The sequence below is a fragment of the Eremothecium gossypii genome, chromosome VII (genome assembly GCF_000091025.4).
Source record: "Eremothecium gossypii ATCC 10895 chromosome VII, complete sequence".
NCBI lineage: Eukaryota > Fungi > Ascomycota > Saccharomycetes > Saccharomycetales > Saccharomycetaceae > Eremothecium > Eremothecium gossypii.
Window position 1 is genome coordinate 1,166,268 of NC_005788.4, and position 27,996 is coordinate 1,194,263.

General features: G+C 48.5%; 8 protein-coding genes and 1 non-coding gene across 9 annotated transcripts; 2 read left to right on the top strand and 7 right to left on the bottom strand.

Moving 5' to 3' along the window:
* Positions 1 to 123: 123 nt before the first annotated feature.
* On the bottom strand, positions 124 to 894 carry APC9 (anaphase promoting complex subunit 9; the record flags this gene model as incomplete). The annotated part of the gene is made up of 1 exon (NM_211797.1): positions 124 to 894. One exon carries the CDS (start codon positions 892 to 894, stop codon positions 124 to 126), a length of 771 nt encoding a protein of 256 aa, NP_986735.1.
* Positions 895 to 1,134: 240 nt separating this feature from the next.
* CDC45 (DNA replication initiation factor CDC45) lies at positions 1,135 to 2,973 on the bottom strand (the record flags this gene model as incomplete). The annotated part of the gene is made up of 1 exon (NM_211798.1): positions 1,135 to 2,973. The coding sequence occupies one exon, from the start codon at positions 2,971 to 2,973 to the stop codon at positions 1,135 to 1,137; it is 1,839 nt and encodes a 612-aa protein (NP_986736.1).
* Positions 2,974 to 3,142: 169 nt separating this feature from the next.
* Positions 3,143 to 3,523, top strand: LCL2 (Lcl2p; the record flags this gene model as incomplete). Its single annotated transcript, NM_211799.1, has 1 exon — positions 3,143 to 3,523. One exon carries the CDS (start codon positions 3,143 to 3,145, stop codon positions 3,521 to 3,523), a length of 381 nt encoding a protein of 126 aa, NP_986737.1.
* A 22-nt stretch (positions 3,524 to 3,545) lies between these two features.
* SEN2 (tRNA splicing endonuclease subunit SEN2) lies at positions 3,546 to 4,616 on the bottom strand (the record flags this gene model as incomplete). The annotated part of the gene is made up of 1 exon (NM_211800.2): positions 3,546 to 4,616. The coding sequence occupies one exon, from the start codon at positions 4,614 to 4,616 to the stop codon at positions 3,546 to 3,548; it is 1,071 nt and encodes a 356-aa protein (NP_986738.2).
* Positions 4,617 to 4,752: 136 nt separating this feature from the next.
* On the bottom strand, positions 4,753 to 4,831 carry AGOS_AgSNR79. Its single transcript, NR_149426.1, has one exon. It is a non-coding gene; the product is annotated as an AgSNR79 (small nuclear RNA).
* A 357-nt stretch (positions 4,832 to 5,188) lies between these two features.
* On the bottom strand, positions 5,189 to 19,888 carry REA1 (AAA family ATPase midasin; the record flags this gene model as incomplete). The annotated part of the gene is made up of 1 exon (NM_211801.2): positions 5,189 to 19,888. The coding sequence occupies one exon, from the start codon at positions 19,886 to 19,888 to the stop codon at positions 5,189 to 5,191; it is 14,700 nt and encodes a 4,899-aa protein (NP_986739.2).
* Positions 19,889 to 20,335: 447 nt separating this feature from the next.
* On the top strand, positions 20,336 to 22,018 carry TRM1 (tRNA (guanine26-N2)-dimethyltransferase; the record flags this gene model as incomplete). Its single annotated transcript, NM_211802.1, has 1 exon — positions 20,336 to 22,018. The coding sequence occupies one exon, from the start codon at positions 20,336 to 20,338 to the stop codon at positions 22,016 to 22,018; it is 1,683 nt and encodes a 560-aa protein (NP_986740.1).
* A 505-nt stretch (positions 22,019 to 22,523) lies between these two features.
* VBA4 (Vba4p) lies at positions 22,524 to 24,500 on the bottom strand (the record flags this gene model as incomplete). The annotated part of the gene is made up of 1 exon (NM_211803.2): positions 22,524 to 24,500. One exon carries the CDS (start codon positions 24,498 to 24,500, stop codon positions 22,524 to 22,526), a length of 1,977 nt encoding a protein of 658 aa, NP_986741.2.
* Positions 24,501 to 24,985: 485 nt separating this feature from the next.
* SUL2 (sulfate permease) lies at positions 24,986 to 27,532 on the bottom strand (the record flags this gene model as incomplete). Its single annotated transcript, NM_211804.1, has 1 exon — positions 24,986 to 27,532. The coding sequence occupies one exon, from the start codon at positions 27,530 to 27,532 to the stop codon at positions 24,986 to 24,988; it is 2,547 nt and encodes an 848-aa protein (NP_986742.1).
* Between the last annotated feature and the right edge of the window lie 464 nt (positions 27,533 to 27,996).

Here is a 27,996-nt window from a genome sequence, read left to right on the forward strand (position 1 = left end):
CAAATGCTGCTGCGCACTGTGGAGGCGATGGCGACAGTTCAGACACAATTGGTCGGAGGGGTGACAGTGGACCACAATGTCAGCAGTGTCCTGATGCGGAGGTAGCAGGGCAATGCGGCGGTGCTACTGCTGGCCCTTCATATATACGATCAAATCGTCCATGTTGAATACGCAATTGTCCTCTTCGTAACACATGTGGGTGAAATGCTTCAACTCGAGGTAGGCGTCGTCGTCGCTGCGGCCCTCCGGTCTACGGTAGCCGTCTCCGCGGCGGATGACATCGCGGAAATGCTGCTGGAGCTGTATTTCCTTCTGGAGGATGCGGTTGAGCAAGTGCTGTTCGCGCGGACCTAGCGTTTTGCTTAGCTGCGACCAGTTCCAGTAGCGGCGCAACTGCGACTCGTCCTCGAAGTCGCTATGGAGGTCTGTGGGGCGGCGGCGCGTGTCGTACATCTCTTCTGGATGGATTCCGGGGATGCTGAGCACCAACGGGCGGTCTCCACGCGCGCTCTGCGCGCGCCGGGGCTCTCCCTCCTCGTCCGAGCTGTCGCAGCAGAGCGGCTGCAAGTCGGGGCGGTAGCTGTCGTCGTGGGGACGGTCGCGGTGGAATACGCGTTTGTGCGTTGCGGCCTCGCTCTTCAAGTACTGGTCTATCTTGCTCTCAGTGAGGAGCCTGCTCTCATTGAACACGGAGTAGTCGTAGTCGCGCTTTTGGCCTGCACCAGTGGACGACGCCCTGCTCGGTTCATAAGGGGCACCGAGGATGCAGCGCGGCCGCCGCAGCGGCGTTTGCTGGCCCTGTTGTGTGTGTTGCTTCATCTGCGGACTCTTCCACGGCGGGAGCTGAGGGATTTCGAAGCCCAGCCTGTCTTCTTCTGGAAACTGCCTCTGCATACTGAGCCTCTTTAAGATCCTCAGTTTGGGGCTTAAGTTATCCCTCTGTATACTGCAACGTTGTCGGCGTGGTGCTTCGTGAAGTTCTTTGTGCGCGGAAGCCCTGACTTCGAAGGTGTCAGTACTTTTGATGCGAACGTGCGACAGGATAATGGTCCACAAGAAAGAAGGCCAGGAAGGCCAATATGATGTTATGGAAAATAGTATATACATTGCTGATGAGATGCGTTGCGATTGAATCTACAAGAGCCCGCTGAGCGTAAGCCTTTCGAGAAATGGTTGTAGATCGTCTTTGCGGATTTCGATAATGGAACTTTCAAAGTTGTCTATACGTACTTTTGCACCTGTTTCCCTAGCTATGTGCTGAAAGCTGACGCTGAAGTTATTGAGGAGGAGGTCGCTGGACTGCAGGTTGTCCATACCGCGCGGATACCGCGGCGCCATGCCTGCAACGATGTATGTATCTGTGGACTCGTCCAGGGCGGCTAGGACCATCGGGAGCAGGTGTTTGCTATCAGACTCGGCGCAGTATTCGATGATCCAGTTGCCGAGCCGGAGGAGAGTTAGCGGGTTCCGGTAGAGAGAGAGATATGGCCCATCCTGCAGGACGCAGAGACGGTATATGCGGAGATGCTTAAGCAGGCGCTTTTCAAGCACTGCTACGCCGGTGCTGAAGATGGCGCGCTGCAGGGCCTGGGCGTGGGAGATACCGCGCTTCAGCAGGTCCATGTCGTCGTCCAGAGCGTCCCACGCTGCCCAAAAGTTGCTGACCCATACTTTCTGGCGCTGTGCAAGTAGCTGCGTGGGGTCCGATTCCGTGCCCTCGTCTCGCTGCGCATCTTTCTCGACGTCGTGTGCGGTGGCCATGCTCCCGGCCTCCAACAAAGCGGTGATGGCCTCAACAAACTCGGATGCGCTGATAGACCCGCGGTAGCCGAACGTGCGCACAAACCCCTCCCGCACGATGTCCTGCAAACCGTACCTGTCCAGGTTCTTGTCAAAAATAACGCCCAACTGACGTTTGATATCGTTGTCCATGTACAGCCAGTGCTCCTGTGCAGTGCTCAGGGGAATGCCCATGTGCGCTAGCATTTTGTGGAAGCGTTTCTTGCCGTTCTCATTCCACAGCGACAGGCGTGCGTTCACGTAGTTGGAGTAGAAGAAGCTGTCGTATAGCGAGGAGTGGCGCATAAGAAAGAGCAGGTAGTCCGGCCGGACATCGATGCTCAGCTTGTCTGCCGTTCGCGTCTTGTCTTGTGGGGCCAACCGCCGGACCTCATCCTTCAGCAGCCGCTGTAGCTGCTGATACACATGGGGATACGCGGCGTCTAGCGAGGCCGCGCCCAGCACCGTGAGCCACAGATACTCCATGTTGGTCTCTCCGACCGCAGACACAAGCGAGTACATCTGCACCGCTAGCGAATTGCTCACCGTTGTGCCGCGCGTGTAGTATGCCTCGAGCACCGCTTCCGCCTCGAGCAGCTCGCGCTTGCGCTGCTTGCGTTCTGCCCGCCCGCCCTCCAGCCTCCGCTTCTGTCCCGGAACAGCCTCCTCGTCTTCCGAGGTCTCGCCGCCGGATGGCTCGCCCTCAGATCCGTCGTCGGAGTCGCCCAGCTCCTGCTCCAACGCCGCGACCCTATAGTACGCGTCCTGTTCTGCCTGCAGCCCGTCGTCCACTGTGCCATCGTCGAAGCACGTCACCACGCGAGACCCAAACAAGTTGTCCAGGTTCCAAGGCCGGTGGCAGTCCAGCACGTACACGTCCCGCGACGTCTCCTCCTCGCCCAGGCTCAGGAACAGGCCCAGATCGATCATTCCGCCGCACCCGACCAACACCACGTTCTTGATATTCTCGTCCAGCTGCTTGTAGTGCTCCTGCAGCTCCGTATAACCGAATATCGGCACCAATTGAAGCTGCACCAGTTGCCGCTTAAACAGACCTGCGAGCATCTTTGTCGCGCAGAGCGCGTCAATGTTCAGGCAAGACACGAATATTACGAGCTGGCACGACGACAACGCATTACACCGTGCTAGAATCTTCTCATATGCTTCTGGGAATCCTTTAATGCTCACATACATGCTTCTATCGTCTCCTAGTGGCTTCCAAAGCTTTTCTCGGACAGTGCCAGCGATGAGCGGATGGCCATCTCGCTTTTCACTTACGTGCACGGAAAATCACCCACGACATCCTTTGTTCCTGAACACCAACCTGTGCAAACCATAAGCTCCAGACGACGACACAGCCGATATGATCGCTCACTTGATTGTGGCACTACTGGCGATGCCAGTGCAGTCATTTTTCTTTGACTTCGGTGGGCACCAGGCACAGCAGCAAACGCAGCAGACTACTAGCTATGAGGACTCGGTCTTGAACAGCGACTGCAAGGGCTATGTGTGTCCATACACAAATGAGTGTTCTCGGGGCCCGGAGGAGTGCTCATGCCCGTTCCCGCGGTCGCAGCTGCGCTGCGTCTTGCCGAACAAGCAAGTCGTGTGCATCTCCAAGCCTGCCACGAATGACAAGAAGCTCAACGACGTCTACGACGACACTGCGAAGGGCCCCCGGGCGCGGAACAAGGGCGTGCGCGACTGCGGCTGGGTCGAAGCGGCGTACAAGGGCCTGGTGTAGCTATATAGTATGTACGCAATAGTCACTCCCTGTTCTTGCCCGGAAGCCAGCGGCGGTACACCAGCTCATGGACCTCGAAGAGCGCGAACGCCTCCATGTAGCGGCGCGCGTGCCACAGGGCGGCCAGCTGGTCGGCGGCGGCGCGGCGGGCGACGTAGGCGAGCACAAGCGTCTTCTGGGCGCCGCCGACGACGCGGGCGACGGTAGAGTACCACGTGTAGTCATGGCGTTCATCAGGCGCCAGCACCATGACGCTGAACTCTGCGTGGTGGAACGGAGGGCCGCGGCGGTACAGCAGAAAGTCACAGCCGAACTTGATGCCTGAGCGGACGCACCACCCATGGGACCGGTAGTGATGGTATGCGGCGTACAGGCGGCAGAGGCGCTCGATCTGGGGCAGAGCGGGTTGCGGGCCCAGCGTCCGAGCCAGTATCGCGGGCGCATCTGCGTGCAGCACGGGCAGCGCGAGGGTAAGGAAGAGCGCCTCGACAGGCATGAGCTCCAGCTTCTCGATCGGCAGCACGCTGGCACCGTCCTCGGCGATGATCTCGGCGTCCTCCGCGCGCACCGGCGAGGGATCGCCGGTGCTGGCCTCCCACTGCAGTTCGCGGTCCCGCAATTGCTTGAGCCACAGGCGCTCCTGCTCGAGGATCTCGCTTTCAAGCACGCCCTGCCGGCGCAGCTCCAGCCGCTTCCGCTCGAAAGATGCACGTTCCCGCTTGAACTCCAGGCGCTGCTTTCGTCTCAGCTGCGTGACCTGCTCCAGTTTGTGTCCGGCGATGCCCTCTGTGTCCAGCTGCAGGCGATCCACCGTCCGCGCCTGCCACGTGGGCTCGCTGCGGGAAAGCTGGCCCGTCCCGAAGAAGCCGTGTTCCCAGAGGTACTGCATCTGCTCGCGGCCAGTCACCGTGTACCGCCCATCCGCACCTACCTCCAGCGGTATCTTGCGTGGCAGCTGGTTCGAGGAAGTGACATATGCAAGCACCCAATACACCCACGAAAGGGGGTTGTGCGCGATGAGCGGTGGCAGAACCACGGGCTCTATTGGCAGCGGATGCACGTATCTTTTACTTCCTGCAACTCTTTTCGCCATGTCGCTGCGCAGAGACTAGTGCGATGCCCTTTGCAGATGCAAATTTGACCTTGTGTGCAGCGTTGCAGAAAAGCGCGTGCCGCCTCTACTCGGCGCGCTGCGCGCGCCACTACCAAGGGTTGCATTACGTACGTTATCAGATACCGTTGTAGTCTATTGAGAAATCGTATGCTCACATCGAAATATCTTCGAGCATAGTAATTATCATCATATAACGAAGAAATAGCTTCGAGGGCCAGAAGCCCGCAAATGCAGTCTGCTTATGCAAGATAATAGCCACTCCCGGCTATTATCCTTTGGACCACCCGGTCCACCGGCACTTGCAGCTGCTCGCAGTGCTAGTTCAAGTCTGCGATAGTCTAGTTTGTGACTATTGATTTGGATAACGTTGCATGAGCTGAGCGCTATTTAAGCGAAAAATCTTCATGGTCGTCGTCGACGATGATGGTTTGACGGTGCTACTCATTAGGGCACCGATGCCACCAATAGATTGATAGTGGACGCTGGGCACCGTCGTTAAATCACTGTACTTATTCAATTCACTAATATACATTATATGTAGTCCTAAGGCTCTACAAAGACGCCAGTTCTGTGAAATACTGGCGCAAGATGATCGAGATCATCTCTGGAAGTTCCGATATATCCCTGACCACGACGTAGAACTCGAACGGGAAGGTATCCAAGTATTTGGTGACCTGCAGCTGCAACACGCCATTCTGGTCCGGAACGTAGCTGACCTGACCCATGTCCAGGATGGATTCCTTTGCGTTGATGCCATCGATTATGACGAACACGAGCATAATCCTGTTCTCGCGAGCACGCCGCACCAGTCTTTGCACTGTTTCGTGGTCTTCGCAGACGCCGTCAGAAATCACGATCTGTAGCTGCCAGAGGTCGCTGTTCTGCGAGGTACGTGCGCGCTCAAAGATCTTGATCGATTCCGCGACCAGCCGTTTGACATCCGTCTTCGTTTCCTGGAAGCCAAACCACTGGAACACCTTGGCACCCGCATCTGCAGCGAATTGCTGGTCAAAGTTGTGCAGTTCCTTGGTGGTCTCGCCGAACTTAACAATGGACAGCCCGCCTGACTCCAGCTGGGTGAGCGCCTTCGACACGAGGCATATACTTTGGAAGGCGAGCTCCACAGACTTTGACTCGCTCATGGACTTGGAGTCGTCCACTGCAATCATGATCTGGTACTGGCGCTTGCTTGGTTTGGTCCTTCTGAGCCAGATCTTGTCCTTACGGAACTGCGAGGCAATGTAAGGGATGATGCGCTTCATGTTGAGCCTCTTACCCGTCTTATAGTCTCCTCTAAGCTTCGTAGCTAGTGTGGGTTCTAAGATCAAGCGCAGTTGTTCACTGAGCACCGTCACCAATTCGTCTGTGGCTTGCTCACTCTTCTTCCACAGCACCCTAGAGTCTTCAATTGACCTAGGGGGGACAGCTGCTTCCTGGTCTGCGCGTGACTCTATATCGATCTGTTCAATGATCTGCTCCAGTTCGTCTTGTTGTTGCAGAGGCAGGTCGAGATCCAAAGCCTGGGCATTATCATCCTGCATGTCCCGGTTGCCAATAAAGCCGCCCACGTTCTTTCCATTTACTTCCTCAGCATCGACATCGCCATTTTGTAATTGTGCGTCGTCATCTGCGTCTGCGTCATCGACATCCATCGCGTCAATGTCTGCGTCGGGCGCTTTCTTATCAGCGTCCATGTCATGATCGTCCTCGATAGCCTGGTCCTTGTCTACTGATTCTAGTTGGTCTTTAGTTGCAGTATCCAAAGCTTGGGTGTCAGCATCCGTTGCGGCGCCATTGATGTGTTCAAATTCGTCTGGACGAGTATTTGCGGCATCCGCGTTTGTTTCTTCTTCATTGTTAGAAGCTTCCTTTATCTGTTGATGACGTCTATGGAACTCCTTCAAGGAATCACCCAATTGTTTCAAACTTTCAATGGCCTCCTCCCGTGACGAATCCTGAACCTCTTCACCATTGTCCTGCTGTTGCTCATGAGATTGCGCCATACCAGAACTCCCGACGTTGTCCTGTTCTTTTGAATCCGCGGCTTCTGCTCCTTCACCGCTAGCGCCTGCATGCTGTTCGACCGCTGCTTCCATGTCAATATCCTGAACATCAGCCAAATCTTCAATCCCTTCGAGACCTTGCTGTTTGTCGGAGGCTGCTTCCTGATCGGCCGGTTCCTGCTTATTCTCATCTGCGTGATCTTCAGCTAGCTCATCTTCAGAGTTCTGGTCTTGGCCTTCTTCTTCAGCGCCATCAGCTTCTTCGTCACTAGCTGCTTCACCATCCTCAGCGATTCCGTCATCTTGTTGCTCTTCTTCAGGGGACAAAGCTTCATCATCACTACCCATATTGTTCTCATCTATCGCATCATCTTTAGTTTCCATCTCCTCGGCGTTAGGTTCTTCATCTACCGACATATCGTCGTCGAATTGATCATCTGCTCCATCGTCTGAATCTTTTTCGTCTCCAGAATCCAAGTTCATATCCTCGGGTAGATCCATTGTCTCAACCTCTGGAACATTGGCTTCCAAGTCTTCGTTATCCTCATGTTTGACCTCATCATCCTGCTCACCAACATCTTCTTCACCATCTTCTTCTGCGTCATCTTCCTCCCTGCCATCTTCTGCAGTACCATCCGCTTGATTATTATCATTAGCATTTTCGTCTTCCTCTTTTGAGGCTTGAACATCATCAGCGGCAGAATTCTCAGGCATCTTCTCAGACTCTTTTTCCTTGGTATCTTCTTCCGGCTCTTCATTCCACATCTTGTCGTCAATTGCATTTGGATCGTCATCCAAGTCGTCTATTTCCTCATCCAAGTCTTTTTCTTCCTCTTCCATCTCATCTTCGTCGCCAGAGTCTTGGCCAGGAGCATTCTCCAGCTCACCGGCGATATCACCTTCCATATCAACGGCATTATCATCTTCGTCTTCGGACCTTTCATCTTGATCTTTCTGATCATCGTTCGGTTTCTGAGCGTCTTCTAACAAATCCTCATCCTCTTCAACATCCTTGGAGTTATTTTGAGCGCCCTCACCATCACCTAGGCCAGTACCCTCATGCAAATTGTTATCTTCAACTTCTTCCGAAGGTGGTTCTGGAGAACAGAAACCGTCCTTCGCTAAGTTGTACAACAAGTGCGAAAACGCGTATGTTGCTCTCGAAGTAGTATAGTAATTTTGCTGCGAGGCATTCAATATCGAGCCTAGTAGGCGGTGGTATTGATTGAAAACTGGCATCGCGTACAATATTGTTGAGGAAACAAGGGTCATTTCTTCTCCAAGAATATCGTTCTGTTTTAGGTGATTAACAAGCATGTGCATCGTAGAAATAATCTTCTGTGAATTGCACAATTTCATGTTGTCTACCAGTTGCTTGGTCGAGATTGCAAACCATCTATCAACTTCTTCAGTCACTTCATCTGTCTGCGACTCCATCAAGCGTTGGACCGATAAAATAATAGAAGTGCACAGACGTCTAACAGTCTCATCTATCTTTGAAACATAATCATTTGATTCGAATTTTGTTGAGAGTTGAGAGGTAGATTGACGGACCCAGGAGTATACCATATCGTAGACAAACTGGCACTTGGTATTTTTATTAGCTTGTAATCCTTCGACGAATCTTAATAGGAAGGCATTAAACGATGATATCGCATTGGAAACTCTTTCGTTAAGCACAATATTCTTATTAGTGAACTCTTCATAGGTTCTCACTTCGTCATAAGCCTGTTGGAAGAAAGAGGTGTCCATAGACTCTGCAGCAGCGGTGGAATACGATCGCAATGTGTGAAGCGCATAATCAATAACATAAGGCAACCACTTAACATAGTAACTGAAGAGCTGGTAATCAGAAGCAATTGAACGGCCCATAACCTGTCTAGATGTAATCACTTCTTCCAGATACTGACGCAATTCACCAAATTCATCGTATGAGACTGCTATAGTGTGAATCGGATCCCTTGCCAAGATTAACTTCGACATCAAATCCTCAAAAATAGCCAGACCAGCCTCTAGATCAGGCAATGGCACATCATCTGCTGGGTTTGATACTGTACTCCGGACCCTTGGAATGATGTCTAGGAGTCGGAAATAATAGTTGTCACAAGATGACGCTGCTGTACACTTCAAGCTCTTGGTGTTGGCAAGAATGGATGTGACAGAGCCTAGCAACTTGTGAATATCATCTCTAAAATGTGTCTTTAGACCTATGCGCCGGAGTTCTTTTAGTGTGTCACTCAATGCCTTTCTCTTTTGGCTCTTCAGGGTAGCCAACAGCTTCTTCTTATCCTTACTATAGACCTTTGGCGTTTCCGATCTTAGTCTATCAGCCTCTGTCATAACTTGCTGAGCATAGGCATAGAGATCTGGCAGAGCACGTCCAGTGATTCTGGAAATGTATACCGCCATATTTTTCTCCACTCTGGTCAAGTTCAATAGCACTTTTGGACCCGTAGCCCAGGATGGCAGTTCAGTTATTTGCACTTTTAACTCACACAATGAAATATCCTTGACCATTGGTAGAGCAACCTTGTTAAACTGCGAAGTCAGTTTATAGCTTGCAGAAATTCCATTTTGGACTAATGGTGACACTTCAGTAGCTAAAACGTCACGGTACTTGCGCAAAATCTTGTAGAGGTTGTTGTGCGAACGACGGGAACTTTGCTTGAGAGCATCAACATTCACATCTTTCCAGCTAGCAAGAAGAATAACTTCAGAAATCTCCTTTTCTAAAATCTTTTTGTTTGCCGCAATGCTATCTTCAATGACAGGTAGAAACTGTTCGTAAAAGGTGGTGATGTTCGTCAACGCGTGTAACACTGGAGTTCCAGCTGAGTTCAAGACGGATACATGCTTTATAAAAGCATGTACCATTTGCAAACGAATGTGTATTTCACCATATGTGCTTTTGCTGAAGAAGACATTCAGAGCAAGCAGAAGTTGAGTATATTCTTCATCTGTGCCATGAAATTCAACATTCTTGAAGTTAGCATTGATTATCGTTTCATACAAGTGGAACCACCAGTTGCCAATATTACGTTCAACAGATTTATTCTCATATTCAAAAAGACTCTTCCATGTCAGCAGCTCCAACTTACGCCATTCAACGATAAGGCGTGTCAGCTCATCTATATGGACACTTAGAGAGACATTCTTCGATGCATATTTCTCCCATTCTGCAGCAAATGTATAGATTTGTTCTATCTTCTGTAGCAATTTGGCAATAGGCGTATTCGCAGAATATTCCAGGTATTCTTTACAGATCCTGAAAAGTTCACGTAGCGTGGCATGTTCAGGCCACTGGACCAATAGATTATTCACCGAATATAGTAGTCGCTCAATCAACTTAGCCGATTTCTTCAGTTCCACTACTGAACCGCCGTGGTAAAAGTCAATATCACTGGCAATAACAGGGGAATTGATCGAGTTAATAACAGATGCAAGCTCGTTAATAACAGCGACATAAGAATGTGGACTCATTTTAGCAGTTTCAAACTTCTGGTCATTTAGTAATGTTTCAATTACGTGGGCGCTATCGTGGATCAGTTCTTGAATTTTCAGTTGTTTAGACTCTTCAAACAGTGACATATAGTTTACTGCTAGTCTGTAATAGACTTGTAGGAGATCATCCTTTGAGCTTACAGTCTTATCTTCTGCATCAATTGATAGCACGTCTTCATAATCTGGGAAAAGTCTCTTGAAATCTTGTTCAACGTCGCCGCTATCGTCTTTGTATCTGAAAATAGAATTCTGCTCACGAGCCAATTTCTCATCCTTAATGCGACGTAAAGACCACCGGTAATATAAAGTCTGAAGCACAGTGTTCACGTTATAGAGTACTTCCCCTTCTAAAGCGTGATACTTCGCCAGCGCCAGGTAGTGCAAAAGGACACGGTCAGCATCAAGTGAATCAACCGTTTTCTCCCTAAAGTATGGGTTCATGGACCCAATATTCTTTGTCATTGATGAGATATCAGTCAATATATTGATATCGAAGGCCCATAATGGGGACACGGCTAGATTGTCTTGCTGTTGCTGCTTAGAGGCCAATAATAGATCAAAACCGAATTTCAAACAGTAGACATAACCACTCAAGATATCATTCAGATCAGAATAATGCATGTAAGTTGTGGATAGTCTATCCAGGAAATGTGATGTATTTTGTTGGAACATTTTAACTTGATCAGATGTCACCTTGAAAGAAGAATTGGCGTCCTCCAGTAAGTTCAGTAGCCTTTCAAGAGGCTCGACATCGACCGTAGAGGTCATAAACGCAGACCATTCGTCAAACATAGGATTGACCGAAGTTTTCGGTCTAAAATAAGATGGACTTGCCGGCTTGTCTGAATCACTGATAGTTGGTAATGTTTCAGAAATATTAGAGGATTCTCTGCCGATAATCACCTTACTTACAGCTTTCCATGATTCAGCTAATGTTTCTGACAGATTTTTCCGAAGACTGAAATGGTCTAAAATAACGTAGTCATGAACAGCAGGATCATATGGTGAACTTGGCACATACAGTTGAATCATCCCAATAGCAAAGAGAACGTAAGATTTACCTAGCGCGGCATCACCTGGAATATCTAGCATTTGCAGCGCAGGTGAAAAGAATTTCTCATGAATTGATTGGAAATGTGGTTCCGTGTGTTCCATTGCTAAGCCCGCTAGTACACGATAATCATCATTAGACTCACAGGTTAGATGGGCCTTCACTGTTGCCTTATACCAGTCTAATAGAACCTGCCTGTAACGAGCATATTGATCCTGAAGAATAACCACCGATGCGTCAACCATCGAATTGAGCAACAATGTCGCGTCATTCACGGTTTGAGTGATGTGACTTCCGGTGAAATTCTCAAAGGAATTTAATTTCGGTATCAACCCCTTCAACAAGGAAGCTGTGAAGATATCATCAACATGCGATTTGTAAGCTAAACCTTCCCGCATCCATAGGAAATCAAAAGTGGCTGGGAAAGCATAGTTTGCGCTATTGGCTTTGACTAACTGCGAAGTAGAAATACTACTTGTGGGCGCCAGGTTGAATAGCAGAGTAGAACATTCAACGGGATCTAGGAATATAAATCTGGCGATTTTATCAAATTCCTCTAAGAAGAAGTGTTTCCTCTTGATCAAGAACAAAGAAGAAAGTCTGTTGAGCTCTGAAAGACCTATTTCTATCTTAGAAATGACCTGCTCAAATTCTTCACAAGTCCCAGACAGCACATCCCGTACTAAGCCATGAAAAACGTCTTGCAATTGCCTAATCAGTGGGTATGAATCACATAACTGTTCTTTGACGGCATGATCAAACTTTTCCGCCATATCCTCAATATTTTGAAGCTTGTTCCAGGAATCCAAGGAAGAGGGGTATGTTTTACGGAATACTCCCCATAGCAAAGTCATCGAAAGACCCGAAGTCAGATTCAGACCTTCACAGAACCGCTGAATCAGTGCAGATACACTCCCAAGCTCAGGAATAACATCGTTAGCACTTTTCAGCCATTCTAACAAGATATCCTGGTAAACACGTAGACGAGCTTCATCGTTCGCTGTAGCTGCTTCAAAAATCCCCATCCAAACCACGTAAAGAGCATGTAAAATTCTATAGCCACTTTGTTGCTCGCAGAAGCCTGAGTTCACAATAGCATGGTGAACAAAATCTCTTAATTGCAATAGGAACGTGTAGACTTCAACCCTAGGAGGATTTTTGATATGCCTTCCTTGGTCTACGGCAGCGCTTTGCTCAAGATATGTTAGCTGATTCAGCTTTCCATGTAGCGCATTTCTTTCAACTTGCGTTAAAGATTCTCTGCCTTGTATTTCCATTTCCAATAGTTGATAAAAGTAGTGTACGTCCTGTGAGACGACATTTGGGGAAACATCCTGCAAGCGAGAAGCAATTTGAGCATTTAGTAGTGGATGGAAGGGTTGATGAACAGCAAAGCTGTTACTATTAAAAGATGGGAGGATATCCGCGGTTGCAGACGCATATATGCCCTTTATTTTTGGTAGCATATTACTGCTCTCAAGCATATAATAAAGGTCGACCAATCTAATGACAGCTTCCTTCTCTTCAAATAGAGAACTTGCAATGACATTTGACTTCCAGTGAGCCACATACTCTGAAGAAATCAATGACAAAGTCGATATAACAGTGGCAGAGATAGTATCATCGGCCATATGAATGATATCGTGTAGTCTCGCAAACGGTAACAAAGATGAAATCCTTGGCGACAGATATGCTGATGTAGGGGTACGAGCGGTAGGCTCATAGAGCGTGATGTTTTGTAGCTTTTCTTCTAACTCACTGTCATGGTGAGCCACCTCGCCCATACCAAGTACCATTTGATCAAATTCCGTGGCCCGCTTCTGAAGATCTTCAATGAAAATTTCAATCCCTCTATTCCTCATTGCTCTTGATAACTCACCATATTTGGGATCCACTGTCATGAAGAGCCTGAAGTTGGGATGAGGCCTAATATGCCTTGGCCTACCGTCAGCCAAGCTGCACTCGTTCACAATAAGTGTCCCATTCGGCTCCAGCAATGAGTTTAATCTGTCTAAAACAGAAGGGGAACACAGATTGGCATTGTCCAAGATCAACCAGTATCCTTCTTCAACAGCATTAATCAGTAAACCATCAAACCACTCAAATTTCACAGAGGCCTGCTTTTCAAATAAGGTCTCTAGCTTGGAAACATCCTGCTGTATTTCTTGGAGTACATTGTTTTTAGCAGTGTATTCCATAAATTTTGTAAAACGGCTTAGGAATTCGTCAAAAATATCCGGGGTGATAGCTGTTTCCTTGATAAATTCAAACAGGGCGAGGGCCTGTCTTATACCAGCTTCGGACTCTGAACCCATATTAGTTGTCGTGATGTTCAAAATCAGGAGCTCTCTTAGAGCAGAGGTCAATTTGTTTATGACCGATCCAATCTTTCTGGTAATATCAACTTGTTCGTAACCACCTAGAATATCCATACTGTCAACGTCACTGTTCATGGAGAATTCCACAATATTTGCACCAACCAGGCTTCCGATATGGTGAACAACTCCAGTCTTACCAGCATTTGTAGGACCAACAAGAATAACCGGCCAATTGTGATTTACGCAGCGAATTATCGATTCGTAAACCTCATAGTTTGTTTGTAAAGGAACAAGTAGTTTCTGTGAATCAAACTGTACCATTGGCTTTCTTTGTATCAACTCGGCATTGACCTGGAGGTAATCCTGAGCCACTTGATAATAGTTGTCCCGTTTCTTGTAACTTCCAAATATGTTCTGTATCAAATGATTGACTTGCTGTCTATCTGACTCGGTGCGGAACCTCTGCTTGACAACTATGTCGAGGAAATCTACCGCGCCAATGTCGTTACAGATGGATTGTGAATTCAATAATTTTAACCACCGCAGGGTATCTCTCAGATTGAACTCCCATGGAGCACCAAGTGAACCCCATGCTTTTTTCACACTGACATCGTGTTCCAATTGTGACATAAGTCTGATCATTTTCTCAGAAATCTCGAGCGGAACCTGCGGATACAAATAGCCTGCAATCAGAAGCAAGTCATTCGCCTTTAACATATCCACGTAAACCACACTAAAACGATTAATGAAAGACTTTGGTAACCCTTTTCTACCACCACCTTGGTATTGCGGATTTTGAGCAGCAAATACGCGGAAATTGGGGTGCCGAGAAAATGATTTGTTCAACTCTGGAATATAGGCTTCACCACGGTGATCCAAACAAGCGTTTAGACCTTCTAAAACAGATTGAGATGCCAAGTTCATTTCATCTAACAATACCCATTCACCTTTTTGCATAGCTCTTAAAAACGGTGCATCACGCCATACAAACTCGCCAGTCTTCTCTCCGGGAGCATCGGATCCAAATAAATCAATCAAATCAGTTTGTTCGGATAAATTAATACGCGTTAATTCGTTACCGGTACAGTCAGCCAATGCCGAAATTAATGTGGTTTTACCAACACCAGGTGATCCTTCCAGTAAGATTGGCTTTTGTACTTGCATTGCTCTGACAACTTTCATGAGATTGTAGGCTGTAGTAGGTGCGCCAAGATTGAAAACCGGTTGGACAGATGAGGAAGAAACTCTGGGTAGGCTAAAAAGCCCGGATTGGAGAGTTTCATCGTCAATCTTAACATCGAATGGACCAGACATGTATTTGTTTAAATCCTTTCCTGCTAGTTCAGACAGATATTTGAGACATTCTTGCTTCTGGTGTTCTAATCGTTCCTCACTCTCGGCAAGGTACGCTGTGTTGTTGGTTCCAAGGGCGTCAATGAATACCATTGCCGCCCCATGGATTAATGAAGCATAAGGGCAAGCCAATGCCTTATAGGTACTATTAATGAACTCGACCCAAGCTAAAATATCACGCAAAGATATAACACCACTGTTAGCCTTTCCAGCCCCAAACTTCTTACCATACCATTCAGAAAATTTGACAATCGGATCTACCAGAGGTGATAGCTCCTCGTCTAATTTTGTCGAAACGATAAGTTTGACATCTTCAAAGCTCTCCATAGAAGGAACCCATATCTCTGTCAGACGATTCCTTAATGCAGGAGAAAGTTCTTTCTTACCGTAGTCACCTCCAGGATTCATAGTCGCTAAAAATTGGAAGCCGTTTGAGGCAGTTATAAAGCAATCAGACGATCCCTTTTCGGCAAGCAAGAGGCTGCGTTCTGGTTCCAGGACAGAATTCAATCTTTCAAGAACAGAGTCATCGGCCAGAGATATTTCATCCAAAAGAAAGAAATCGCCGCTCTTCATAGCCTGGATCAGCGGACCATCCGTCCACTCAAATAAGACATTTAGCATGTCAATATGATTTTGAATAGAAGCCACGGTTTCTGTAGGTAGGGTGCTTTTGTCAACCGCATTGAATTGTTGAATAAGAGCAGATAAGTCAGGTTCCTGCCCATTATCAGAAGGAGGTAATATAGATAACAGCAACTGCAGTAGTTTCTGCTGAAGTTCGGATCTATTCCGCATAGGCCGTTGCGCACCTAGAATATCGCCAGTTTCAGTATTCTGGTGAGCATTCATTGTAATCAGTTTCTTATCCTTATAGCGGGCAATCAAATCACATATAGTGGTTTTACCGCAACCTGTTTCTCCAACCAGAAGAACAGGTTCATTATTTTCCAAGCACGTATTAACAAGAACAGCTAGGCGTCTCATAGCTTTTGTCCAGACCACTGAGCTTTCAAGTTTGAGCAATGATTTGTTTTCGAGACTTTCATAGTAACTATCCATATCTAGTTTGACTTTCATGACAGTTTCTATCACTGACTTCACCACGTTCTTCTCTTCCTGGGTTCTGCAGCGTTCTGCTAAAAGCATGTAACCGTTTGCACCTAATTGTTCATATCCGACTGCTTCTCTTAAAGCCCATCTAAAAAGATCACGTAAAGTAGCAAACGAATTTTTCTGCTCAAATAACCGATTAGCTGAACGCTGAATTAAAAGTTGGCGATAAACTTCCACAATTTTCTTTGCATATGATGGTGCGATTTGGCAACGTTCCCGTAAAATGATTTCTAGTTCATCTTGTGGTATATCATCAAAGTGCAGTTCCAAGAAACGATTTCTAAAAGCTCTAGATAAAACTTTCCTGCCTCCATATATCCCTGGCGGGTTCTGCGTTGCAAATAGCATGAAATCTGGGTGGGGATGAATAACCTCCTGGGTTTCCGGGATAAACAACTCCCTATTATCGTCCAACAATCTATTCAGGGCCTCCAGAACGTCCGAAGGGGCCAAATTCAGTTCATCAAGGACTATCCAGTACCCATTCCGTAGCGCCTCGACCAATATACCCTCCCGGAAGATCAGTTTTCCTGCTGCATCGGTAACGTACGTACCAAGATATTCCTGTAAATCAGTGTGCTCATGATTGTTAATACGGACGAACTTATGGCCAGTGACATCAGCTAGGTATTTGATCATGGAGGTTTTACCAGCAGAGGTTGGACCCTGCACTAAGATAGGAAATTTTCCACCAGATGTCGCTCTAACTAGGTTCAGCATGTTTTTCTCAACAAATGGGGTTATAATGTAATGTGGTTGTTCTAGGATTGGTTCAGCCCCAGATTGCATCCAGTAATGTTTAAATTTGACATACCCGGGCCCTGGTGAAGGGGGTATCTGTGAAATTACAGATTTCGGATTCTTCAATTTGCCGATTGTATATTGTTCAATGAGCGGTAGCAATATGGACTCAGATTTTTCATCCAGTAACGTCAGAAAACTCATACAGAAACCTTCATATAAGGACCTGCGAAGACCATATATCTGGACGATATCTGTCACATAGAGAAGTGTGCGCGTCAGCGTACGTATGCTAAAATGTGGCTTCTGATTTGCCCCATCAACGATCTTATTGGAGTCAGCCAGCCGTTTTGCTTCCAAATATAGCTGCGCCACGTCGTTGCCAACCCACTCATCGGATACACCATACCGTCTAATGTATCGGTCAATGATGGACAATAAGTCCGTTAAGTCACGATCTGGAGAGTGGACGTATATCTCACTGAACCTTGATCTCACACCCGCCGGCAAGTCCCTTTTCCCAACATCAGTAGCTGGGTTCATACATGCAAAAATTCGGAAGTCAGGATGCGCTTTGATAGCTTCTGTCTCTCCCCTTTCCGATAATAATATGCTACGTGAGTTTTTTTCAGATAAAAGGTCTGCGATGCTTTCTAGAGTGTCAGCGGACGCCAGGTTGACCTCATCCAACAATAACCAATCACCGTTTCTGACAGCTTTTACCAGTGAACCTTCGACAAAGTTAAAAACGAAAGAGTTTTCTAGAGAATTAGCTTGTATTTCAAAGCTTTTAACGCTGTCTTCAAGTGATTCCCACTTTTCTAACAGTAACTTTTGTTCCTGATCGTTTAGCTTCCGTTTTTTCCGCTGTTTTTCAGAAGCGTCCTTATCCTCTTTGGTTAATACCACACGTGCCATCTTAACGGCTTCATGCAAGAGCCGGATAAAGTTCTTCCAGTGTTTATTATTAAAACACTTATGCAACAATTGGTAAAATTTCTCATTCTTTTTCATCGAAAATGTAGCAGCAAATAGAAGCTCAAATTCTTCTAAGATTGGAATTGCAATGGTTTTACAGTTTACCGGTTTATACCCACCAAGCAGGTCGCCTGACTCGGTTTGCTGCGATATATTAATAACAGTCAACGATTTGTTCAACATTTTCGCTACTTGCTGAACGACCGATGTTTTCCCCGTACCCGTTTCACCAACTAGAAGCAGCGGCTCTGCCAATTGAACCGCAACACATATTTGCTCCATTAACCTCAAGGCATGATTGGTCCTAGCAAATGATGTACTATTTAGAGTCTTTTTCTTTAGCGCAAGCTTCGACTTGGCCACAGCTGCCCTGCCAATTCTAACAATTGAATCACCATCTTCAAACTGGGGAACATGTTTGGTCAAATACAATGCAATTCTTGCAGTCGAAACTTCTAAAGACTCACCTATTTTCGTGATCAAAGGTTGTAGAGCAGCTGCCTCACTCACTGCGCTAGCAAAACAATCCACTGCCTCGATAAAGAAGTAATCATAGATCGAAGACTCGATTAACTGATCGTGTGCTGTAATATTGTTCGTAACAAATATCTGGTGGACACGGTTGCAGAGTTTAACTAAGTCTCTGACTGAGAGTACCCGCGGATGTACACCCTTGTTTAAAGAGATGAACTGTGGACTGCCATATACCGCCTGTACAGCATTATACGTGGCAATGAACTTGGGAATCATATTACGGAGGAGGGGGTATTTTTCGCATAGAATGGAGTTTAACTCGCTATCGGACGGCTGCGATAATTTTATTTGATGCCAGCGGCTAATACCAATCAAGTCTGGCATTTTACCACCCATATGCGACTTCTCGTCATCCTCAAGAGTAATAGTCGATATCAGTTGAAATCCAGCCGCTGCCTTAATAACCTGTCCGCGAGAGGGTATAGAGAGTTCCCGTTTCTCAAGCAGCGTTAAAAGAACGGATAATACTTCGGTAGGCGCCTTGTTAATATCCTCTATTAGAACCCACCGGCCTTCTTTAATAGCGGTGGTAAGAACACCCGATCTCCACTCAAAGGTACCTGGTCTTTCTCCGGAGGTATATGTGCCCAACAGTAGTTTAGCATCTGTCTGTTCGCCAAGGTGTATTTTCACCATCGAATCATGCACTCCTAGCATTCTCGCGAGCTCGTTTACAAGGAAAGTTTTGCCTGAGCCAGTCCCTCCGACAAGCATAACCGGCTGCGAATGCTGAACGCAACGAGCTAGTTGTACCATAGCCTCCACTGAGTGCGCGGTAGGTACCATGGTTGTTTTCAGTACATGTGCAGGCCCATGTGTAGAAACTTTCGCAATTAAGACTTTGCAGACAGGAATAACATGGGCTGATAATAACTCGGCAGGGATTGTTAGGGTATTCTCATTATCCTTTTCGCTCGTTACCGTTGCTGTATTCACTTCCAGCGTATCCGTTGGGAGCCGTGAAAAGTTGGAGAACATTTTCGATTCGTTCAATTCTAAGAATCTGTAGTCAACACCGCTATCTCCCTCATAGTCCGAAAGCAGATGCTCGCCAGCAGCAATGTGTTTATTTTGCAGGGCAATATAGGTAGACTCGGACATTTCCAAATAGAGTGCCAATATCTTCATCGCCAAAAATTTGACGACAGACGGCTGGCTGCTTCCCAACACAGCATGGAGGACTTGAGGGTGGATATGGGCTTTGAAAGCCTCCCGATCGTAGTAGATGAACCGGTAGTATGCCAGTAGCGTTCTCTGCAGCTCATTGTTCCGGTCTTGCTCGTGCGTCTGTATCAAAGCGCAGAAGAAGTCACCTCTCTCTGACAAAAAGTGATGCGCAAGGCTCCCAATCTCCGGGCAGAGCCTGATGCACCGCGCTAGTCCGTCGAGAACGGCCACGGGCTCCGTGGCCTCCAACTCACATAACCATCTGGAAACGATGTCAGCAAAAATGGGCCTATAAATGTACAGATATGGTACCGTGTATCGAATATCCAGTGCCAGCCTTGCCATTTGTGACAGCTGCACCTTCACATCTCCCCCGCGTTCAAATTGAAACAGCTCGGGCGCTGGTCTTTGGGGATTTAGTCGGTTATAGATCGCAAATCTCTCCCGACAGGCGTCCAGCTGCAGCGACATGCAGTTAGTGCTCACCATATCTGTGCTAAACTAACGCCTTCAGATTCTAGTATCTCTCGGAAGCAGAAACAATACTTATGGATCTGTGTCACGGAAACTTAACCACTATCACTATCTCTCGAGCTCATCGCGATGGCCCTTCAAAATTTTTTCAACTATAAAAAAGCAATTTAAAGCACGTGCTGAGTTAGGTACAGGATAGGCCTCCATTTGGACGCTAAGTACGCGACGTTATGGCTATAACGATAAGCTAGCTGTCACTGATACTTAGTTTATTTCTATTTAGCTATGTGCCGTTTCGCCATATATCTTGTTGGTGCTCAGTCCAACAGACATATTTAATGTCGACATTTATGGACGTCAGCCATGACAGCAGGAAAAATTCGACCTCATCTCGTTATGTCATGATGCGACATGTAGCCGTTGCTGGCGTAAAACGAGATAGCAAGGACTGGGCACTCAGAGATGTTTAGAGCTGCTATTCAGAAACTGAAGGCGAACTTTGTGGGGTCTCCGACGCCGCTAGCGTCTAGTGCGCCCGCAAGCAAGGCTCAGATCAATTTGGCAGAGTATAACGTCGTCTCCGAGGGTAAAGCGCAAATCTTATTTCCAGAAAAGGAGACCGTGTTCTACAACCCGATCCAGCAGTTCAATAGGGATCTCAGTGTGACATGTATCAAGGCATGGGATAACTTGTATGGAAGCAAGGCTATTCGCGGCAAACGTGTCGGCAGCAATGGCAAGCGCTCCTTCGATGGAACAGATCAAGAGGCCACAAAAAAGCGGAAGTTGGCTGCCTCGAAGGAAGCGGTCGACCCTACAGGTAGCGGCTCAGATGATCCTGGGCGGTACATTAAGGTTTTAGAGGCCTTATCTGCCACCGGACTACGTGCGATCCGGTACGCGCACGAGATCCCCCATGTGAAGAATATAGTTGCAAATGACCTCCTTCCCGAGGCGGTTGACTCCATACGCAGGAACATCGATTATAACCACTTATCGCACCTGATTACTGCGAACCAGGATGACGCCAACGTGTTGATGTATCGCTCAAAAGCGGAGGGCAAGAAGTTCCACGTGATTGACTTGGATCCGTACGGTACCGCAACTCCATTTATCGACGCTTCGCTCCAGTCTATAGAGGAGGGCGGCCTTATGTTGGTGACCTGTACCGACTTATCTGTGCTAGCTGGCAATGGATACCCAGAAAAGTGTTTTGCCCTTTATGGGGGGGTGAACATGGCTGGGCACGATGCCACGCACGAAAGCGCGCTACGACTAGTCCTAAACTTGCTATCGCAAAGCGCTGCGAAGCAAAAGAAGTACATTGAGCCGCTACTCTCTCTCAGTATTGACTTCTACGTTCGTGTCTTTGTAAGAGTGAGGACTAGCCCCAGCGAAGTGAAGAATCTGCAACACAACACTATGATTGGGTACATGTGCAGCGGGTGCAGCGCCTGGCATACTCAAAGACTTGGTAAGCAGTCCCAGCGTGCTTCCAAGAAGGGAAAACCTTATACTAAGTACTCCCTTGCCCAAGGACCACCAGCTGACAAGCGTTGCCACTACTGTGGGAGTCCTCATCACGTATTTGGTCCCATGTACGCTGGTCCATTGCACAACCACGAGTTCATCGATGAAGTGTTACGCATTAACGAGGAGGAGCACCAGGATGACATCTATGGGACGCGAAAGAGAATCAAGGGTATGTTGACGCTCGCTCGGAATGAGCTACCGGAGCCTTTCTACTTTGTACCAACGTCCATCTCTTCTATATTGAAATTCCAAGTTCCACCACTTAAGACTGTGGTTGCTGGACTAGGCTCATTGGGGTACGCGTGCTCTCTAACTCACGCCAAGGCGTCTTCTCTTAAAACAAACGCTCCATGGGATGCTATCTGGTACGTTATGAAACGTTATTGTTTGGACAATGAGCTTGCAGATATCAAGAAAATGAACCAGAACGGATTTGGATATAAAATCCTAACCAATGAGAGCATCGACGGATCCACAGATGAATGGGCCGAAAAGCTTTCATTTTCTCCCAATCAGCAAAGTATTGATCTAGAGAGGCTAAGGAAGTTGAAAATAGTGCGATACCAGGAAAACCCGACCAAAAATTGGGGACCAAAAGCAAGACCGCAGTAGTCTGTCCCCTAACCGACAGGCAGTCTTAAACTGCAATCGTGTGACGTTGTAGTGTCCCGGTATATGACGCCGCGGTATCCGGTAAAACCTCCACCTCCTTACAGTGCACAAAATAGGTAATTTATATCTACTATAGATGTACACATTAATACTTGCATTACTGTAACATTCTCGGGTAGCGCGACAAGCATTCATCCCTCCTCCACGCCTCCGTAAATGACTGCGTGCTGGTTATGATCAAGGACTTATTCAGAAATACATTCATTTTTTTATGTGAAGTGTCGCTGGCGCGCCGTGAAAGTCCGTGTATTCCCGTTTGTCTTCGGGATACCGTTGGATTACATAACCTTACTAGTGGAAGGAGCTTGCAGTTGCGATCGGCGACACATATGCGATCCAAAATACTCGTCAAATAGCAGCGCTCAGAAATGCGGCGCGTAGAGTGAATATGTAAATACGTTTATGATGAGTATATAATCCTTAGGAACAAACAACGTCGATAGGTTCAATGTACGCTCCCTCTGCGGTCTTGGCGCGGTATTCCCGCATGGAGCTTATACTCCACTATGAAGCAGCAGGCGACTGTTGCCAAAACCATACATGCTAAGCAAAAGTGGAATGTATACCTTCCGGCGTAATGATAACAGTCGATAAGAATGTGACGCGCAAATTCGGGAGCCTCTTTGTGAACCCATTCTGTGGAGTGGGCAGCCTTCTCAATAATCCGAAGTAGTTCGCTGGCGGGATGTTCCGGACTTTGCAAAGGCATTAGCTTGGAATACAGCTGGTTGGAAAGGCCGTTACGGAAAATGGCGCCGCCGATAGAGACACCCAGTGTAGAACCGGTCGACCGAAATGCATACGAGATGGATGTGGTTGCAGCTTGGTGTCTTTGCGGAACCGCTACAATGAGCGCAAGTAGAGTGACAGTGAGTAACACTGCTGAGCCAAAGCCCGGTATCATGTAGAGGCAGTATTGCCGCCATGTTGAGATAGAGGGCGTGACATAGCTGATCTGTACCTGTCCCAAAACGCCCACTAGGCAGAATGCGAGCAGGAACCAGTAGTATTTGCCTGTGCGTTTCATGTAGTATCCTGCCCCAAGGGAACCAAAGGCAGTGCTGAAGAAGCTGGGCACAATGCGTTTACCGATATCTGTCGGGCCCATATTGAGGACGCTAGCATAATAAACGGGAATGTAGAACCCCGTGGTCATCATTCCCATCATGCAGAACCAGTTGGAGAGCGACGCCGCCAGTACACTTCTATTCTCAAGAAAGCGGATTGGAAGAATAGGGTCAGTGGCCACATACAATTCGTGATAAATGAAGTAGCTGCCCGATAGAAGGATAACTACGAAGATCAGATACAGGTGCGGCAAGTCTTCCCCGTATAGTGAGCATACAAGCGTAAAACAGAACAGGAAGACCACCAGCGTAACTGTTCCGGTCCAGTCGACCATGCGTAGTTTGGTCGTCCATGGGATGGAGCGTTGTCCGGCTCCTTTGTGCGCATCCACAGGCTTAGGGAGCGTAAGGAATAGTTGTATAGCGGTCGTGCTTAGCAAGGTGAGTGGGACCTGCACCAGGAAGGCCATGCGCCATCCGACTGCTCTGTCGGCAAACAACCCTCCCACCAGACCACCGCACGCCGTGCCCAGCCCGAAGAAGACGTTGCATATCCCCTGGTACAGGGCCCGAGAACGTAGCGGTACTATGTCAGTGGTCGTGATGGAGCACATCGAAGTGAGACCCCCACCACCGATCCCGGCCACGAAGCGGCCCAATACCAGTACCCAGAGGTTTTTGGACATGCCACAGATGAGCGCGCCCAGGCAAAACACAAGGTTACTAAACACCAACAGCGGGCGGCGGCCAAATATATCCGATAGCTTACCGTACAAGGGCTGGAAAGTCGCGCTCGAAAGTAGGTACGCCGTTGCAATCCAGGATATGCGCGGGAGCTCGTTGAACTCGGACGCAATATGGTCCAGCAACGTGGTCACGATGGTGCCGTCCAACGCCGCCAAAAAGACGCCCAAGCACATCGACGCCATCACCACTCTCCGCCTCGTCGCGCCCAGCCCCCCCGCGTCCTCCTTCGCAGCCTCTACTGCCGTCGCCGTCAAGTACACCTCCGTTGGCTTCTGCGTCGATCCGTACGAACTACCACTACCGCTCGTCGCCATCGACTCCGCCGTCACCGCTGCGCACACCTCCTGCTGCCGCTGCACCTCCAGCTCGCTCGCTACTAGCCCAGATAGGCCGCTGCTTGGGTCCGACACCAGCGTCCCCCGACTCGCCTCCAAAAGTCCCGATTGCTCGCCTGCGCGGGGACGGTGCTGTCGCCTTGCCGGCTGCGCATCCTGGCCTACGCCTGCCTGGTTTTGCCCTGCAAGGGCCCGCTGCCGTTCCTTCCGCTTCGCAAACTCCCGCAGCCTGTCGCGCTGCTTGGTCTTCAACCCCTTCCGCCGTTTTCCCATCGGTACCTAGTCTTCCGCTAGCTGTGATATACAGGTGCAACCGTTAAAACACCAAAACTTGCCCTTAGAGCTCCGCTTAAGCCTCCAATGCCCTATATAGACTGGCCGATAAGCAACTACGGAGAGCACAGATCTAAATACAGGTGGAGTAAAGTTGCCAGTAGTTTGCAAAATTGCCTTGTAGCCCCATTAAAGTGATACAACTTTTTCGCTTGCCAAAAGGAGCCTTTCGATATGGGCGGGCACCTCCATCACTAAAACCGGACAAGGCGACATTCTTGCCGAGAGCATGGCGCTGGAGCTGACGCTGAAGGTACAGACGAGTCAGATGGTCGCAGCTGTGCAGGATACAAAACGAGGTATTGCTGCCGCTCATAGAGCAGGCACAGGGCCAATTAATTAGGTTTGAGCAGTACATAGGGAAAGTTACTAGCGGGCGGCGTACTTCAATTCGTCTGTGACTATACAGTGGGGCCAAGATTCAGTCAAGCGTCGTGACGCCACGTTTCGAAGTCAGGCATGTCCAGATGGAAGAATGGAGTGTTCGTTCCAAGAGCGAAGACGACGGAGTGGCCATGTACGATGTGCGGAGGATCTGCAGGCAGCCTCACTAGATGGTAGGATACCCGGGATGAAATTAGCGGGGGATCCGCAATCCCGAACCCGGTGTTGACCAGGGCGCGCTTTATCCAGGGCGACACGATGCCCGCGAAATGGAACTCGACTGGGCGGTCGGCGTACTTATTGAGCGCGTTGCGGAGGTCGACCAGGTTCTGGATGCCGGTGGAGTCGACCTGGGACACCTGGGACCAGTCCATCGCGAGCACGCGGAGCACGGGGCGCGCATCAGCGACGGCGGAGCCGGTGCGCTTGTCGGCGATGAAGCGGCGGAAGATGCGAGGCGGGCGCCACGGGCCTGGGTCGCACCAGAGGCGCTCTTTGTTGCTGAGGTGGTTTACGAGCTGGCCCGGCCGTGTGTGCTCCTTTACGTGGTCGAGGATGATGTCAAAGTGCCGGGAACAATTCAAGTAGGTCCAGGAGTCGGTGGGCCGGTAGACGATCACGCCGGGGGGCGGCGGGTTGACAACTGCCTCTGGGTTTAGCTCGCGCGAGTACGCGTGGTCGAGTGGGATCCAGCGCCTGTGGAAGCGTGTGTGGGGGTCGGGCAGCACAGACTCAACGGTATTGAGCTTGCCACCGTCTTTGTCTATCTGCTGGAAGGTGGCGCTGTTATCTATGGAGGCCAGATCAGCCTCTGAGTTGATGCTGGGCGGGCCTGCAGGCTCGATCACCTCTGCGACGTCGATGTAGCCTAAGAACTTGCCGTCGGGAAACGCGACCTTGCAGAGCAACACTGCGCATGACCACGAGATCGAGAAATATATGCCATGCTCGATGGAGCTGAAGACGGTTATTATCACCGTGACGATAAATGCGAAGAAATCAAGTGGGTTTGTGCGCCAGAACATCCATGTCACCTTGTATGACGCAATGAGGTCTGCGACAGCATGAATAATGACGGCGGAGAGGGTGGCCTTCGGGATGAAATAGAAGGCTTCAGTCAGGCAGTAGAGCGCAAGAAGTACGCAAGCCCCGGTGAAGAGGCCGGATAGCGGCGTCTTCACGTTACATTTCGCTTTAAGCGCTGACCTGGAAAAGGAACCTGTTGCGGGATATGCGTTAAAGAACGTCGCAAATAGGTTTGTCACGCCGATGGCGATCAGTTCCTGGTCAGGAACGACTTTATAATTATTGATTCGTCCAAAAGATTTTGCAATTGCAATGTGTTCTAACAGCAGGATAATGGTTGCTGCCGGTAGCTCTGGCAGTAGCTTTTCGACTAGCCCCTCGGGCAATTCCAAAGGACCCACGTTCTTCAGTCCTGAAGGTACCTTGCCCAGCAGTGATATCGGGGGTTTCTCCAGCTTGTGCCTGCTGATACCCCACGAGATGGCGGTGAATACAACGATAATAACTGCGTTCCGCAGAGCCTGTAAATAGAAAAAGGCAGCATTCCAGCGAGAAGCCCTGCTTGGCTTAAACTGAAGATATCGGTCGACCAGGCGAGGTCCTAAGCTTCCACAGATCCATTTCCAGAGAAAGAGCAGCACCAAGGGAACCAATCCAAATGCGGCATTCATGTTGGTATCTTTCAAATGTTTAAGTGATTCAATTATAACCTTGTATGTTGTTGCCCTGGTGTTGACCTTTTTGCTATAACCCATTAAACTTGGCACTTGGCCGGATATAATTGAGAGGGCACTTCCTGTCATGAATCCGGTAACTGCAGTAATAGAAATAAATTCTACCAAAAATCCAAGTCTGAGAATACCAATCACCATCGCTATCGCCCCACAAAGTAGCGTTAGGGCTGTTGCAATGATGGGACCGGTTATATTAGTATCTTCGGGCAGGTTTTCTGTAACTCTGGCGATTACCTTTGCAGTTTCCAATGACATGACGGCAACCGGCCCAATGCATACATCCTTACTTGTGGCAAAAAAGGAATAGATAAAAGCGCCAACAAAGGATGAGTAGAGCCCATATTGTGGGCTCAAAGATGCTAGCTGGGCATATGACATGGATTGGGGGACGAGGACACATCCGACGGTTATGCCAGCTACCATATCTGCATACATCCACGCAACATTATAGTGATGAATCCACCTATGCAGAGGGAATACAGATAGGGCGTAGTCTCTCGCGGTATTGAGCGAAATAAAACCACGCAACTTATAATTGTAGTAATCTTTGACTGATACTACTGTCTCTTCATACTCGGGAACTGCTTCTCTGCTGTTCACATTCAACCCCAGATATTGTGCCGCGGGCTTTCCAGAGCCACTGTACTGTCGGCTACCTATGTCGCCATGAGTGGCCCCTTGGGCCGAGTGAACCTCGCCAGCCTTCAGTTGATCGTACTCTGCCTGCAGAGCCTCGATGTCATCATTTAACACAGAATTGCGGCTGGGCCACTGAGGGGCACCAGTATCATCAGAGCTCGATCTACCAGTATGTACCTGCCTCGACATATATTTTAACGGACTTCTGAGGGGTTTTGGAGCAGGGATCTCTGTTCACTCGTAATGAATGTGCTATTAGATATTCCAGCGTGTTGCCTATTTATATCGGATCAATATGGACTAACCAACGCGAATCACCGAGCTGCAGACTGGTGGTTACGATGCTCTACGCCAGCAATTACTGAACAATTAAATAGGCTCACAAGATTCAGATCCATACTCGACATGTAGCACCAGAGAGCAATCGAGATAAGAATAACGGCACTGGAATGTGTGGATTTCGCATATGAGAACGTGTACTTGTGCTGCTGTCTGTGGCCAACTGTGTCTTCACGCAATCAAAACGAATCATTAATACAAAGTCATGCTTGGACGTCAATGGCACACTCCAGTACTGTGGTGGTAGAGTCTTTGCGGCTGACAGATTACATTCATATAGGAAGGTTTCTCTGTACCTTGAAAGCACGTGACCG